Raw genomic sequence first — 14963 nt, 5'->3', positions numbered from 1 at the left:
CAAATCTGATCTCTGCATTAAAACCATTTGCATTCGATCCCATTCCACAATAGAAAATAATGGACATGCATTAAGATAGTTCAGATCTTACTGACCTGACTGTTTGTGTCAATAAGGAACTGTCAGGCACTACAGATAACAACTAACATTAATATGGAGTTCTGCAAAGATGAGGTACTTTTCTGCTTTCATTGGAAATATTATTAGAAAACATTTAAGATGGTTATGCTGACAACACCCATCACAAAATGTTCTTTACACCAATTACACAGATTAAATGACCATATTAAATCTGGGTTTAACTGATTATTTGGAATAAAACTTTATACTTTTTAGTTTTCATGTATGAGTTACCCACAGAAACTTGGCAGGGCTATAAAAAATATAACTATCATTTATAAAAAACATTTTTATAAATAATCTTTAATGTGCAAAATCATGTTGACATACTTTATTTTTTCCACTTTGCTGTGAGAGTCCATCAAAAGAGCAGAAAGTTTCTTCCCACCAAGATCTTCTAATTCAATTTTGCTCAGATCCAGTTCTTGAAGTAATAATGGATTTATATCCAGAACTTTAGTGAGATAATCGCATGCCTCCTCTGCAGCACGACTTTTCAAAAATCTGACAAAAGTAGAATAGAAATGTAGATTAGAGAATCTTGTTACAACTCAATAGCTTTGGCAATTCCCAACCTCCTTATGGGTCCAGTGGCTAAAGTCAGATTTATGTAGTTGTTTCAACCGTCCAATAAAACTGGGGAAAATACATTAAACAAATAATATATTTGTTATTTGTTGAAGTAATTTATAATGTTTTATTCTGTTTTTGAATCGTTCCTGTCATTCTAATTCTACACTGGCCCATTCATGCAGTCTAATGCATGCTGTTACACTTAATATCTGTAGCTTATTTAAACATTCAAAAATATTTATCACCTAATGTTCTTTAATTTATACTGCGTATTCTCCAGTAAATCTAGGATCAGTTTCACTCCTGATTTTCCAGGATCATTTCCTGTGAGATTCAGCTCTATCAGATTGGGGTTTGATCTCAGAGCTGAAATCAATGTTTCATAATCTTTTCCAGTGATGCTGCAGTCTGAAAGCCTGCATAAGGAGAAAAAGCTTGTTACAAAGTACTGCATCTTATAGACAAAATAAAATCTATAGTGACATTTCATTATTTATTAAGTATATACACATGTAATTTTGCAACATTTCGATAAACGTTGTCATTTAAAGTGATTCAAACACACCTTTTACATTATAGGCAAAAATCTCACCTCTAAATATAATCAGATTCTGAATTTCTAAATATTTATGCATTTCTTAAAAGTAATGATGCAAGTTATAATTTTAACAGAATTTAAAATGCAAGTTCAGCCTCCATGCACTTCTTTTGTCAACCTAATAGACTTTCATCAATGTATATTAGCAATGTAGCAGAAATGTACATTAATAAAAATACAACCTTAGTTTCTCCAATTTGAATTGTGGTTTGTTTAACAGTTGACAAATGTTCCCAATTTCTGTGTTTCCCAATTTATTTCCACTCAGATCCAGCTCTGTCAGGTTTGAAGGATTTAAATTAAATGCCGAAGTCAGAGCAGCAAAACCTTTTGTGGAAATATTGTTATTATTCAGCCTGCAGAGAAAAACAAACCAGAAAAAATATTTGCTTTAAATGAACAGCAATGGACGTCTTAATACAAACAAGTTAGTGAAAAGCAATATTTTAACGATATTTAATTTGTATGAAAGAACATTAAATGAGTATGAAACCATGAAAAACACTCACATCAGTGTGTTGAGTTTACAGTGTTTATCCTGCAGTAGAGCAGAGATCTGATTCACTCCTGTGTCTCCTAGTTCACATTCACTCAGATTCAGCTCTTTTAGGAGTAATGGGTTTTTACCCACAATTCTAGTCACGTACTGACAGGCTTCATCTGCAGCAGAATCCAAAAACCTGCAGAAGATTAGATGAAGCATGGTTTAATCAAGTTCTCACCGTTATATTTTATAATGGAAAACAGATGCTATTACAAAACCCCTGCAGTAATTAAATATTTTTTTTAATCTTGAAATCACTGTTAACTCTGATTCCTGATATAACTATCCTATAAATAATTAGCCTGCATATAATTTGTTTTGTGTTATATATCATCATATATCACCTCAGCTTTAATTGACAGTTCTGATCTTGTAAATCAATGAGTTCCTTCACTCCTGATTGTCCAGGATCATTTCCTCTGAGATCCAGTTCTTTCAGGTGTGAAGGGTTTGATCTCAGAGCTGAAGACAGAGCTTTATAACCATCTTCTGTGATACTGCAGTCTGAAAGACTAGAACGAAAATAAAACTCTTTAAACAATTCCATGACTGTCTTTTACAAGACTGTTTGATATGATCAACTGACCTTAGTTTCTCAAGCTTACAGTTTTCTTTCAGTCCATCTGAGAGCAGCCTCACTCCTGAGTCCTGCATATTACTGTGGCTCAGGTCAAGTTCCTTTAGTTTGCTGGAGACTGAATTAAGAACTGAAACAAGTGCTGAATAGTTTTCTTCTGTTAGTGCACAGCCACTGAACCTGAAAATAATATAAATATATACAAAAGATACTTGGCTCATTTTATATTTGACTTTGCACATCAGATATATAACGCTCCTATGTTTGCTGTGGTGTTGAATGTAGTTGTACTCACTTGAGTATCTTGAGCTCACACACAGGGTTCTTCAGTCCCTCACAGATCTGTTTGACTCCTGAGTCCAGAAGATAACTGTTGTTTAGGTTCAGCTCTTTCAGGATGGTTTTGGAGGAGAGAACAGTAGCTAGAACTGAACAGCTTTTCTCTGTCAGCTCACAATTATTCAGCCTGAATATAAAAAAAAACGCATTATTACTCAGTATATATTCAACACACATCAGATCAACAAGTCTTCATATCTGATCAAACATGTGACTTTCGTATTTACTAAACATAAGATATAATGTATAAATCATGTTAGCTTACTTAATTTTCTCCACTTTGCTATGAGAGTCCATCAAAAGAGCAGAGAGTTTCTCCCCATCCAGATCTCGTAATTTATCTTCACTCAGATCCAGTTCTGTCAGTAATAATGGACTGTTACCGAGAACTTGAGTGAAATGCTCACATGCTTCCTCTGCAGCGGGACTTTTCAAAAACCTATATGGAGTAGAGAAGAATATTATGTCTAAAATATTATGGCTTTTACAGCTCCCATTTTTATCTATAATTATACTGTCATTTTTATATTATTTTGTCAGGTTTCATCACAGTTTTAGGTTAAAGAAACAATATTTCCATAAATAAAAACATAAATATGCATTATATATGTGTGTGTGTGTGTGTATGTGTGTGCGTGTGGTTGTTTTTTTTGTCATATCTGACCTTAGTTTTAGTTCACGCTCTGGGGAACTAAACTTTAGGAACTTTAGGGAATCAAGAAGTTCCTTCACTCCTGATTGTCCAGGATCATTTCCTCTGAGATCCAGCTCTATCAGGTGTGAAGGGTTTGATCTCAGAGCTGAAGACAGAGCTTTATAACCTTCTTCAGTGATACTGCAGTCTGAAAGACTATGCAATACAAAATGTTTTTAGTCTTTGTAGGGAAACAAGTTATCAGTATTTAAAATTCAGTTTCAGTATTTAGTACAATATTTAGATACGATACGAGATAAGATTTACATACAGGTAGCTAGACTGTGGATAAAATAGCATATTATATATTTTATATATGTATTAACATGCAGAGAGGTACTGTAGAAAAATGAAAATACACACTTAAGTTTATTCAGTCTGCATTGTCTATTCATCAGCAGAGGGCAGATCTTCTTTGTTCCTGCGTCTCTGAGTTTATTCCCACTCAGATCCAGCTCTGTCAGGTTTAAAGGATTTGATTCGAATGCTGAGACCAATGCATCACAACTTTCTGATGTAATACTGCTTTTATTTAAGCTACAGAAGTGAAACAAAGATGGGAAACATTATTCAGTTAATTTCAACCATAACACAACTATGAAACAAATAAGTCTATATAATGGTTCAACTAAGCTTAGCTCTTAATTACTTTAAAGAACAGCAATGACTGTATGCATATAAAACAATGACAAATACTCACATCAGTTTGTTAAGTTTACAGTGTTTATCCTGCAGTAGAGCAGTGAGTCGCTTCATGTTTGTGTCTCCTAGTTTACATCCACTCAGGTTCAGCTCACTGACGAGTAATGGGTTTTTATTCACAATTGCAGTCACATACCGACAGGCTTCTTCTGCAGCAGAATCCAAAAACCTGCAGAAAAGAAACTTAAACAAGTTAAAGTCAATTCATTCATTCATTATATATATATATATATATATATATATATATATATATATATATATATATATATATATATATATATATATATATATATATATGTGTGTGTGTGTGTTTTTTTCTTATCTTATCTGACCTTGGTTTTAGTTTACACTCTAGATCCTTTAGAGAATCAAGGAGTTCCTTCACTCCTGATTGTCCAGGATCATTTCCTCTGAGATCCAGCTCTTTCAGGTGTGAAGGGTTTGATCTCAGAGCTGAAGACAGAGCTTTATAACCTTCTTCAGTGATACTGCAGTCTGAAAGACTAGAGGAAGACAAAAATAACCAAATACTACTCACTGAATAATGTCAAAGTTTTATTATTAGAATTATTATATTATGATATACAATGCCCAGCACTCTCAAAAATAATGTAGGTACACTGAAAGATATCTGTACTGTCACAGAAGATCTAACTAACATTGAAATTACCACATTTACTCACAACTGGAGACAGATGGGTATTCATTTCAGATGCTGTTCATCAGTCTGTGGCTCCAGTTTTACATTGAATTATGTTTAAATTAACTTAAATTAAGTTCAAACCTGAGTATCTTTAGTGTGCATTGTGAATTTCCCAGAAGAGTAGAGATTTCTGTTACTCCAGCATCTCTTAGTTGATTCTTACTCAAATCCAGCTCTATCAGGTTTGTGGGGTTTGAATTCAACTCTGCAGCTAGAGCAGAACATCCGTCTGCTGTAATAGATATACAATTAAACCTGTAAAAAAGAATAAAAAACAGTAAAAAAATTGTCTAAGCTATGCATGCAACTATTATTCACTAATAAGATTTTCATAGATTGTTTTGCAGCACTGTCCATGTGTTCTGTGTTTAGATTTACTTACTTAAGCTTTTCGACTCTACACTTTTCATTCTTGAACAGAGTTGAGAAAATCTTCATTCCTGAGTCTCTGAGTTTCGTCCCACTCATATCCAGCTCTATCAGGTTTGAAGGGTTTGAATTTAAAGCTTCAACCAGAACACGACAATCTTCTTGTGTGATAAAGCTGTTATTTAGACTGAATAAAGAGAAAACTAATTTTTAGAACCTATTTTTACTAATACATATATTACACCTAAAAAAAGATGGTAACATTACAAAAGCAAAAAGACATCCAAAAAAAAAAAAAAAAAAAAAAAAAAAAAAATATATATATATATATATATATATATATATATATATATATATATATATATATATATATATATATATATATAAAACACTCAAACCATGGTTCAGTCCTAACTACTTACACCAGTCTGCTGAGTTTACAGTGTTTATCCTGCAGTAGAGGAGCGAGCCGCTTCAAGTCTAGTTTATGTTCACCCAGATTTAGTTCTCTTAGAAGTAATGGGTTTTCCTTCACAACTCCAGTCACATATTGACAGGCTTCCTCTGCTTCACGACCCAAAAACCTGCAGATGAGAAAAGCTAATTAAATTTGACTGAAAAAACAAGCAGTCTGTAATTTATTAATTTGCGCCTAATATATTTTTATTATTTAATCCCATCTCACCTCAGATTCAATTGACAGTTTGGATCTTGTAGTTTATCACCGAGCTGCTTCATTCCTGATTGTCCAGGATCATTTCCTCTGAGATCCATAATTATACTGTCATTTTTATATTATTTTATCAGGTCTCCCCACAGTATTAAGTTAATGAAACAGTATTTTCATAAATAATAATATAAATAAGCAGTGTGTGTGTGTGTGTGTGTGTGTGTGTTTTGTGTGTTTTGTCATATCTGACCTTAGTTTTAGTTCACACTCTGGATACTTTAGAGAATCAAGGAGCTCCTTCACTCCTGATTGTCCAGGATCATTTCCTCTGAGATCCAGCTCTATCAGGTGTGAAGGGTTTGATCTCAGAGCTGAAGCCAGAGCTTTATAACCTTCTTCAGTGATGCTGCAGTCTGAAAGTCTAAATCGGAAATGAAAATAGTCTATTATTCTAATTAATCCACAGTATTAGTCAAGGTATATACTGAAAAATAAAACTCCTATTGATTCGTTATACAAACGATTAAAAAATAACTTTTTTCACCGTTATACAGTAGAAAGAACAACCAAACATCTTCTCAAAACGTATTGAACATATGTATTAAAACATGACATAGAAGCAGAAATAACCAATAACAGACGTGAATGCAAAATAACCTGATTATTAAGCATTGTTAATAAGCATTGTTCATTCTGAAATAAATCTATTTTCATACTATTTGAAAAAAAATGATTTAGCTCCAAATGCTTTTGATACAAACAGAATGTCTCATGCAGAATGCAAATTTTTTTTTTGTTAAAAAGCAGAAATTTTGTTGTGTGATATTCCCACAAGAAAATATTCAAATTGCCATGAATATTTTAAAAATTATAGTTTTTAAAATGTGATGACAATTTGGCAGGGAAAGCATACATTTATACAGAGAAACATCAACTCACCGGAGTTTCTCCAGTTTACATTTATCTTCCAGTCCATTAGAGAGACGCTTTACTCCTAAATCTTGTATTTCATTATTGCTCAAATCTAGTTCCTTCAGACTGTTGGAGTCTGAGCTGAGAACTGAAGCCAGATCTGAACAGCTTTCTCTGTTAGTGCACACTTACTAAGCCTGAAAATAAACAACCTTTCAGTGTATATATATATATATATATATATATATATATATATATATTTTTTTTTTTTTTTTTTTTTTTTTTTTTTTTTTTGGGGTTTGGGGTGGGGGTTATACAGACCAGGATCACAATTTTCACAGAAAGTGGATATGCTGTCCATCTGTATGCCTGCCCATTTCACACCTCTAAGTTTAGGGAACCATACCTACACATTGTGCTTAAATAGATCCACTTTAAATTTGTTAAAGCTACCATTGCATCTGTTGTATCTGATGCTGCCTTCATGTGCTATCAGAATGGATGTAAATAGGAATGTAGTAGTCATGAAAGCAATGAGAAGCATTGTATTTGTGATAGCTTAAATTAGCATGATGAGTTTTTTGTGTCATGCTCCTTGTCTGTGTAATTCACATATTTATTACGTACACTACAATCAGATGACTTTTAACAGGCTTTAACTATTAGGGGAACGTTTATTTGTAAAGGCCAGCAGCCTTAAGCTCTGTTCTCTTTTCTAGAAGCACCAGCTCATTTGCATTTAAAGGGACAAACACAAAAATGATACATTTTGACTCATAACCTAAAAATGGAATATTTAACAAGCTATAGAAAATTATTTTAGGGAAATTTGAGCTAAAACTTCATTTTTACAGCTTAAAAAGGTAGCATAACAGGTGACATTTAAGCATATTTTCTATGTTTTGGAACAAAGGAGATCATGCAGTTGAAAATTTGCATTATTGTATACAGTTCATCATTTATGCACAAAAATTATCTTGAACAATAATGGCATTTGTCATCATGACTTATGTCACGTTCGCGCTTTCGCGGGACGAAGCACACAAGGCTTAAAATGAATTTAAATGGATTTAATCCCAAAATGGCAAAATAAAGATACAAAAGGCAGGCAGGCAGGCAGAACAGGCAGAACAGGCAGAACAGGCAGGCAGAACAGGCAGGCAGAACAGGCAGGACAACAACCAGGTAGGGACATTGACGATCGGACAAACGGAACTCAAAACACAGGACTTAAATACACAGGGTAAATTAACAAGACGCAGCTGAAGACAATGATATAATTAACACAGAGGGAAGGCAGGGCACAGGGAGCACAGGGCACGAGACGAAAACAATAACAAAAGTGTCCAGAGATGTGACAACTTACATCAGTCTCTCTAATTTGCTTGTACTATTCTCCAGTCCAGTGCAAAGCTGCTTTACTCCTGAATCCTCAAGATTATTATTGCTCATATTCAGCTCTATCAGTTTGTTATCTGATCCAAGAGCTTTAGCCAAATTTGAACAGCTCTTATCTGTTAAGCCACAATCATTTAGCCTAAAACCCCCCCCCCACAAAATATAAAATATTAATGAGTAAAACTGTCGTATTGCTCAATTTAAGTTAATGATTAAGAACTATAGAGATATCTTGATGCAAAAACATGACTTGTATTACTTACAGAGCTCTTTTGGAGTTTTTTAAAACTTCTAATAGCCTAAAGAGACACTCGTCTGATTTCTTGAAATTCTGAAGCTCAAACTCCTCCATCTCTTCCTCTGATGTTAACAAAACAAAGGCCACAGCAGACCATTGTGCAGGTGAAAGATCAGCAGATGAAAGACTTCCTTCTCTAAGTTGAGTCTGAATCTCTTTCACCAGAGTTTGATCATTTAGTTCATTCAGACAGTAGAACAAATTGATGGATCTCTCTGGAGATAGATTATCCTCTAGTTTCTGCTTGATGTACTGAACTATTTCCTTTTCGCTCTGGTCATTGTCATCTTTTTTTTTTAACAGACCTTGTAAGAGTGGACGATTGATCTGGAGTGATAAACCAAGAAGGAAGCGAAGGAAAAGGTCCAGGTGACCAGTTTCACTCTCGAGTGCTTTGTCCACTGCAGTCTTGAGCAAATCAATCATGGTTTTATTTCTGTTTTCTTGTTCTGTAGACTCACAAACAAACACACTTTTCTCGTTGATGTCTAGAAACAGATGTGCATAAAGGGCTGCAACAAACTCTTGAATGCTCAAGTGAACGAAGCAGAAAGTGGTACCAAGAATTATTCCTCTTTCCTCCTTAAAGATCTGATTACACATCCCTGAGTACACCGATGCCTTATCTGCATCAATACCACAGTCTTCCAGATCTTTGTCATAAAAGAGCAGATTATTTCTTTGCAACTGATGAAATGCCAGTTTACCCAGAGAAAGCATGGCATTTTTATCCCAAGAAACATCTGGTGTATATTTTCCTTCATACTTTCGTCTACTCTGCAGGATCTGAAAGCGAAAAAAATGTGTGTACATTTGTGTCAGAGTCTTGGGAGTGTCTTCAATGTTTGATTCCTGCTGTGTTTTGGATGCGTCATTAGTTTGATTGTTTTTGAGATCATTTATTTTCTCCTCCAAAATGTTCTGGAGAACAGTGGCTGAAATCCAGCAGAAGACTGGGATGTAGCACATGATAAAAAGACTCTTTGATTGTTTAACATTATCAATAATTTTGTTGGCCAGATCCACATCTGTGAATCTTTTTCTGAAGTACTCCACTTTTTGTGCATCATTAAAACCTTGTACTTCAGTGACGCGGTCAATACAATCGGGAGGAATTTTAATGGCAGCTGCTGGTCTGGTGGTGATCCAGATCTTTGCAGAAGGAAGCAGATTTCCCTTGATGAGGTTTGTGAGGAGAACATCCAGTGAGACTGGTAAAGATACATCACGGCAAGTCTCATTACTCTCAAAGTTCAGAGGAAGACGACATTCATCCAAACCATCAAGGATGAACAGTAATGTAAATTTATCACTTCTTGAAAGGTTCAGACCTTTTATCTCTGGGAAAAACTGACGTATAAGACCTGTCAAGCTTTGGGTTTCTTTCTCCTTTAAGTTCATTTCTCTAAAAGCAAGAGGAAATATGAAAGTAAAATCCTCATTTTCTTTACCGTCAGCCCAATCCACAATAAACTTTTGCACAGAGATGGATTTTCCGATGCCAGCAACTCCTTTTGTCATTACAGTTCCCTTTCAGTCGGTCACTCCGAGTCACGTCGGATGACCGACGAATTGGGATCTCGCTTCGAGAGACCAATCTACTTCGAGTGTATCTAAACAAGCCAATTGAAGATTGGCATGCGCTAATCGCATCCAGCTGCCGCTGATCACAGCGCGTGTATAAATAAGCAGCGGGTGCAGCGCATATTCAGCTTTTCGCCTTCGGGCCGAAGCGTGACTGTTCCGCTCCAAAAGACGATCTCACGAGTGTTGGAGTACGGCGTTTCAGCGGAGGTCGTTTTCCTGCGTCGAGTGGATTGCCACAATCAGGCTGCACTACCCCCCTGTTTGTGTGCAAAACGGCTATCCCCTGTTGCCGCAGCACTAAAAGAGCATTCGCGGGTGCGTCTTTTTAAAGACGGCGTTACGTCTGGCAAACTCGACGCGTCTTGGAAGACAGCGTGGGTCTTGCTTCAGACTACGTACACCGTGTGTTTCTGGATGCGGTTGTTACCTGGTGTTAGGTGATGGTCACAATCGTTGCCTCGTGTGCCTGGGCTTAGCACGCTGAGGTGGCGGTTGTGGATGAATCATTTCCTCGCGGGAGATGGTCATCTCGGAGTGATGGGCGGGCTCTGTCGCCTTGAAAAAGGAGGCGGAGCTTGTGTTTGCTCGACTTGGTTCTCATTCTGGCTGCAGACAGGTGGGCTCCATTTCGTTGTGACACAAAGCTTAAACTCTGCAACCAGTGGAGCTGCAAAGGGGCAGTCTGGACCCTCACGTGGGGTATCAGCTGTACCCTCTTGGGCTCCCCCTGATGATCAGAAGTCAATCGCTGCATCGGAAGGTGAGCCAGACATTTCTGGAAGTGAAGATCCGGTTGCTCTGCGTCTACCAGGCGTTGAATGTACTGGATACAGATCTAGAAATGGTGGCTATGCTTGCCCAGGCCGTCGAGGTGATCGGGATCAAGTGGAAACCTCCACTGCTTCCCGGGCCCTCGAGGCTGGACGATTGGTATTTAAGGGTGGCTTGCGCTGGTTCTCAGGGCCCCACCCTGGTACCTTTCTTCCCGGAAGTGCATGAGGAGCTTACTGGGATGTGGAAAGCACCTTTCACTGCCAGAAACTGCCCCAGTGGCTCCTCCTCCTTCACCACCCTTGACAGTGGCACAGCCAGGGAGTTCGGTGATCGCCCCCAGTGGAGCGGTCAGTTGGGATGCAGCTGTGTCCCAATGCCGTTTCCGCTTAGTGCGGTGATCCTGTGCTCCCCCCGGGCCTGCAGGTACTGTCGGCTCTGAACGGCAGTGCCTTGTGCGGCCTGTGGACAAGCTGCGTCTGCAGTACACGCTTTGGCGTTGTTGCAGGTTCATCAGGCCAAGGCACTGAAGGATCTGCACAGGGGTGGTCATGACCTGGAAGTTCTGAAAGAACTCTGTATCGTGATGGACCTCGCGCCCACGGCGACGCCAGAAGGTCACAACGCGTCTCTCTGGGTTGTCGCGATGGCCACTACGGTGGTCCAGAAACGCCATCTGTGGCTGTGTCTGGTCGACATGCGCGCGAGGTAGACAAGACACGTTCCTTGAATGCCCCCATGTCCCAGACCGGCCACTTGGCGACGCAGTGGAGAACTTTGCCCAGCAGTTCTCCGCTGCCCAGAAGCAGACTGAGGTAAGAAACATCCTGCCTCGGCGTGCAGCTGCTGCCTTCACCCAGCCGCCGACGGCCCACCTCAGCCAGCTCGTCGCCGAGGTGCCCCTGCTGCCGCCACCGCTCCCGTGCAGTCAACGCAGCAGCCCCCATCTAGGCAGCACCGTGGAGCTGGCAGCAGGGCAGCCACCCAGCCTGTCCAGGCTCCTGCCAAACCTGGAGGAAAGCGCAGGTGCAAGAGGCCCTCAGATCCGGGGATGGAGGGAGCTGCTCTGCCGGGCAGAGAATGTTGCCGCTACCTAAAACCTCGACAAGGGCGGTTTCCTCTGTCTCTGGGTCCCCAGGGAGAGCGAGGAGTTGAGCGGGCCAGTTCCGCGCCACTCACGCTCTCCTTGGGCTAATATGCAGCAGTGGGAAGACTGGGAGGACGAACCAACAGCCTACCCGCCTCACTTCTGCGGGGATGCAGGTAAGAGTTGCACACACTCAGACCCCGCTTCGGACCGGCCACGAGACGCCCGAGCCGGGTCCCTGCACTCCCCCTCGCTGCCCCATCGCCTGCACGTCGGTGGTTCCGCTCGAGCCGCTAGTTCGGTCTCTGGATGCCTGGTTGAATCTTCCCAGGCTATCCCGGTGGCTCCTGCGAACCCTTCGACTTCGGCTATATGATTCAGTTCATCCGGCGTCCCCCCAAGTTCAGTGGGATCCGCTATATGTCAGTGAACAATGCGTGTGCCCCTGTCTTGTGGGCGGAGATTGCTGTCCTTCTAGTGAAGGCACGATAAAGCCGCTTCCTCCAGCCGATATGAGGTCGGGGCTTACAGCCCATACTTCATAGTGCCCAAGAAAGGCGGTGGGTTATGACCAATCTTGGATCTGTGAGTCCTGAATCGAGCACTCCCGTTCAGGATGTTGACACAGAAACGCCTATTCAGTGCGTCCGTCCCCAGGATTGGTTGCAGCGATCGACCTGAAGGACACGTACTTTCGTGTGTCGATTCTTCCATGCCACAGGCCATTCCTGAGGTTGGCGTTCGAAGGTCGAGCATATCAGTACAAGTCCTACCCTTCGGGCTCTCCCTGTCGCCACGCGTCTTCATGCAAGTCGCGGAAGCAGCCCTTGCTCCACTGAGAGAGTAAGGCGTTAGCGCATTCTCAACCAACTGGATGACTGGCTCAGTCCCGGGCTCAGTTGTGCGAACACAGGGATCTGGTGCTACAGCACCTCAGCCAGTTGGGGTTTCAGGTCAACCAGGAGAAGAGCAAACTCTGTCCAACGCAGAGGATCTCTTTTCTTGGGATGGAGCTGGATTCGATCGATCAGATGGCACACCTCACAGAGGAGCGTGCCAATTCGGTGTTGAACTGCTTCAATATGTTCAAGAGCAGGATGGCGGTCCCACTGAAATATTTTCAGAGGCTCCTGGGGCATATGGCAGCCGCGCCACAGTGATGCCGCTGGGACTAATCCATATGAGACCGCTTCAACATTGGCTACGATCGAGTCCCGAGGTGGGCGTGGCAAAGTGGCACTCACCGGTTCAAATAACACCGGCCTGCCGCCAAACCTTCACCCGTGGTCAGACCTCTCGTTCCTTCGGGCCGGAGTGCCCCTGGAGAAGGTCTCCAGGTATGCTGTGGTTTCACGGATGCCTCCACCACCGGCTGAGGGGCCACGTACAACGGGCATGCAGTGTCAGGGGTTTGGACGGGCCCTCAACTGCAATGGCACATCAACTGCCTAAAGTTGCTGGCAGTACATCTCGCCCTAGGCAGTCTCGAGAACTGCCTTCGAGGCCAGCATGTACTAGTCCGCACAGACAACATACTGACCGTTGCGTACATCAACCAACAAGGTGGTCTACGCTCCGTCGTATGTCGCAACTAGCCCACCACCTCCTCCTCCTATGGAGTCGGAAGTTCTGAGGTCGCTTCTCGCCATTCACATTCCAGGAGTGTGCAACCAGGCAGCCGACGAGCTGTCGCGAGCTGCACTACCCGGAGAATGGAGACTCCATCCCCGGGCGGTTCAGCTGATTGGGAACGTTCCGAGCCACTCAGGTAGACCTGTTTGCCTCTCCAGAGACTTCCCATTGCCCACTGGCACACAGCTGGCTGCGGGGCCTTTGCAAGTATGTATTTCCCCAGTGAGCCTTCTTGCACAGACACTGTGCAAGGTCAGGGAGGACTAGGAGCAGGTCTTGCTAGTAGCACCCTACTGGTGAAGACTTGGTTCCCAGAACTTGTGCTCCTCGCGACAGCCCCTCCTTGGCCGATCCCTCTGAGGAAGGATCTTCTGACTCAGAGATGGGGCACCCCTTGGCACCCGCGTCCAGACCTCTGGAAACTCCATGTCTGGTCCCTGGATGGGATGCGGAGGCTCTAGGTGACCTACCTCAAGAGGTAGTCGACACCATTTCTTTGGCTAGAGTGCCGTCCACGAGACAGGCCTATGCCTTGAAGTAGAGCCTGTTCGTCGAGTGGTGTTCTTCTCAGGGTGAAGACCCCCGGAATTGCCCTATCAGTCGTGCTTATCTTCTTGCAGCAAGGGTTGGAGCGAAGGCTGTCTCCCTCCACCCTTAAAGTCTACGTGGCTGCAATCGCTGCAAATCATGACCCCATAGATGGGAGGTCTGTGGGTAAGCATGGCCGGATTATCAGGTTCCTGAGGCAAGCCAGGAGGTTGAATCCTCCACGGCTCCCAACAGTACCCTCTTGGGACCTGTCTGTAGTGCTGACAGCACTGCAGTAGGCTCCGTTGAACCCTTGCCAGCAGTTGTGCTAAAGTTCTTTTATCTATGAAGACATTGCTCCTGCTCGCATTGGCCTCCATCAAGAGGGTAGGGGACCTGCAGGCTTTTTCGGTCGACGATTCGTGCCTACAGTTTGGGCTCGCGATTCCCAGGTACCACTGAGGCCACGGCCCGACTCGTGCCCAAGGTTCCCACTACCCCCTTCAGAGACCAGGTGGTGAACCTTCAGCGCTGCCCCTGGAGGAGGCAGACCCAGCCCTGACGTTGCTTGTCCCGTCCGAGCACTCCGATGCTACGTTGACCGGACACAAAGCTTCAGGACCTCAGTCCAGCTCTCGTTTGTCACAGAGGCCGGCAGAAGGGAGTGCCGCCTCCAAGCAGAGGATGGCTCACTGGATAGTGGACGCCATTACCCTAGCATACCAAGCACAGGGTATGCCCTGCCCCCTTCAGGTTGCGGGCACACTCAGCAAGTGTTGCATCGTCCTGGGCAGTGGCTCGTGGCACCTCGCTGACAGATTGTAGAGCTGCGGGCTGGGCGACCCCAACACGATTGCTAGA

At 42.1% G+C, this 14963-nt stretch overlaps 1 protein-coding gene across 1 annotated transcript in view; it reads right to left on the bottom strand.

Moving 5' to 3' along the window:
- LOC122327291 overlaps positions 1–14963 on the bottom strand; it is a 33906-nt gene that overhangs the window by 7543 nt on the left and 11400 nt on the right. Inside the window, 21 exon segments of the mRNA XM_043222521.1 lie at positions 451–624; positions 939–1109; positions 1474–1647; positions 1801–1971; positions 2180–2347; positions 2422–2592; positions 2708–2878; positions 3017–3190; positions 3416–3601; positions 3809–3982; positions 4146–4316; positions 4480–4650; positions 4932–5105; positions 5233–5406; positions 5642–5803; positions 5905–5982; positions 6140–6310; positions 6829–6970; positions 6973–6998; positions 8168–8338; positions 8463–10026. Of these exon segments, the coding sequence (XP_043078456.1) occupies positions 451–624; positions 939–1109; positions 1474–1647; positions 1801–1971; positions 2180–2347; positions 2422–2592; positions 2708–2878; positions 3017–3190; positions 3416–3601; positions 3809–3982; positions 4146–4316; positions 4480–4650; positions 4932–5105; positions 5233–5406; positions 5642–5803; positions 5905–5982; positions 6140–6310; positions 6829–6970; positions 6973–6998; positions 8168–8338; positions 8463–10026 (4738 nt within the window).

Source organism: Puntigrus tetrazona, chromosome 22 (genome assembly GCF_018831695.1).
Source record: "Puntigrus tetrazona isolate hp1 chromosome 22, ASM1883169v1, whole genome shotgun sequence".
Classification (NCBI taxonomy): Eukaryota; Metazoa; Chordata; class Actinopteri; order Cypriniformes; family Cyprinidae; genus Puntigrus; species Puntigrus tetrazona.
Note: the sequence above shows the minus strand (reverse complement) of the source record. Positions and strands in the feature narration are given on the sequence as shown.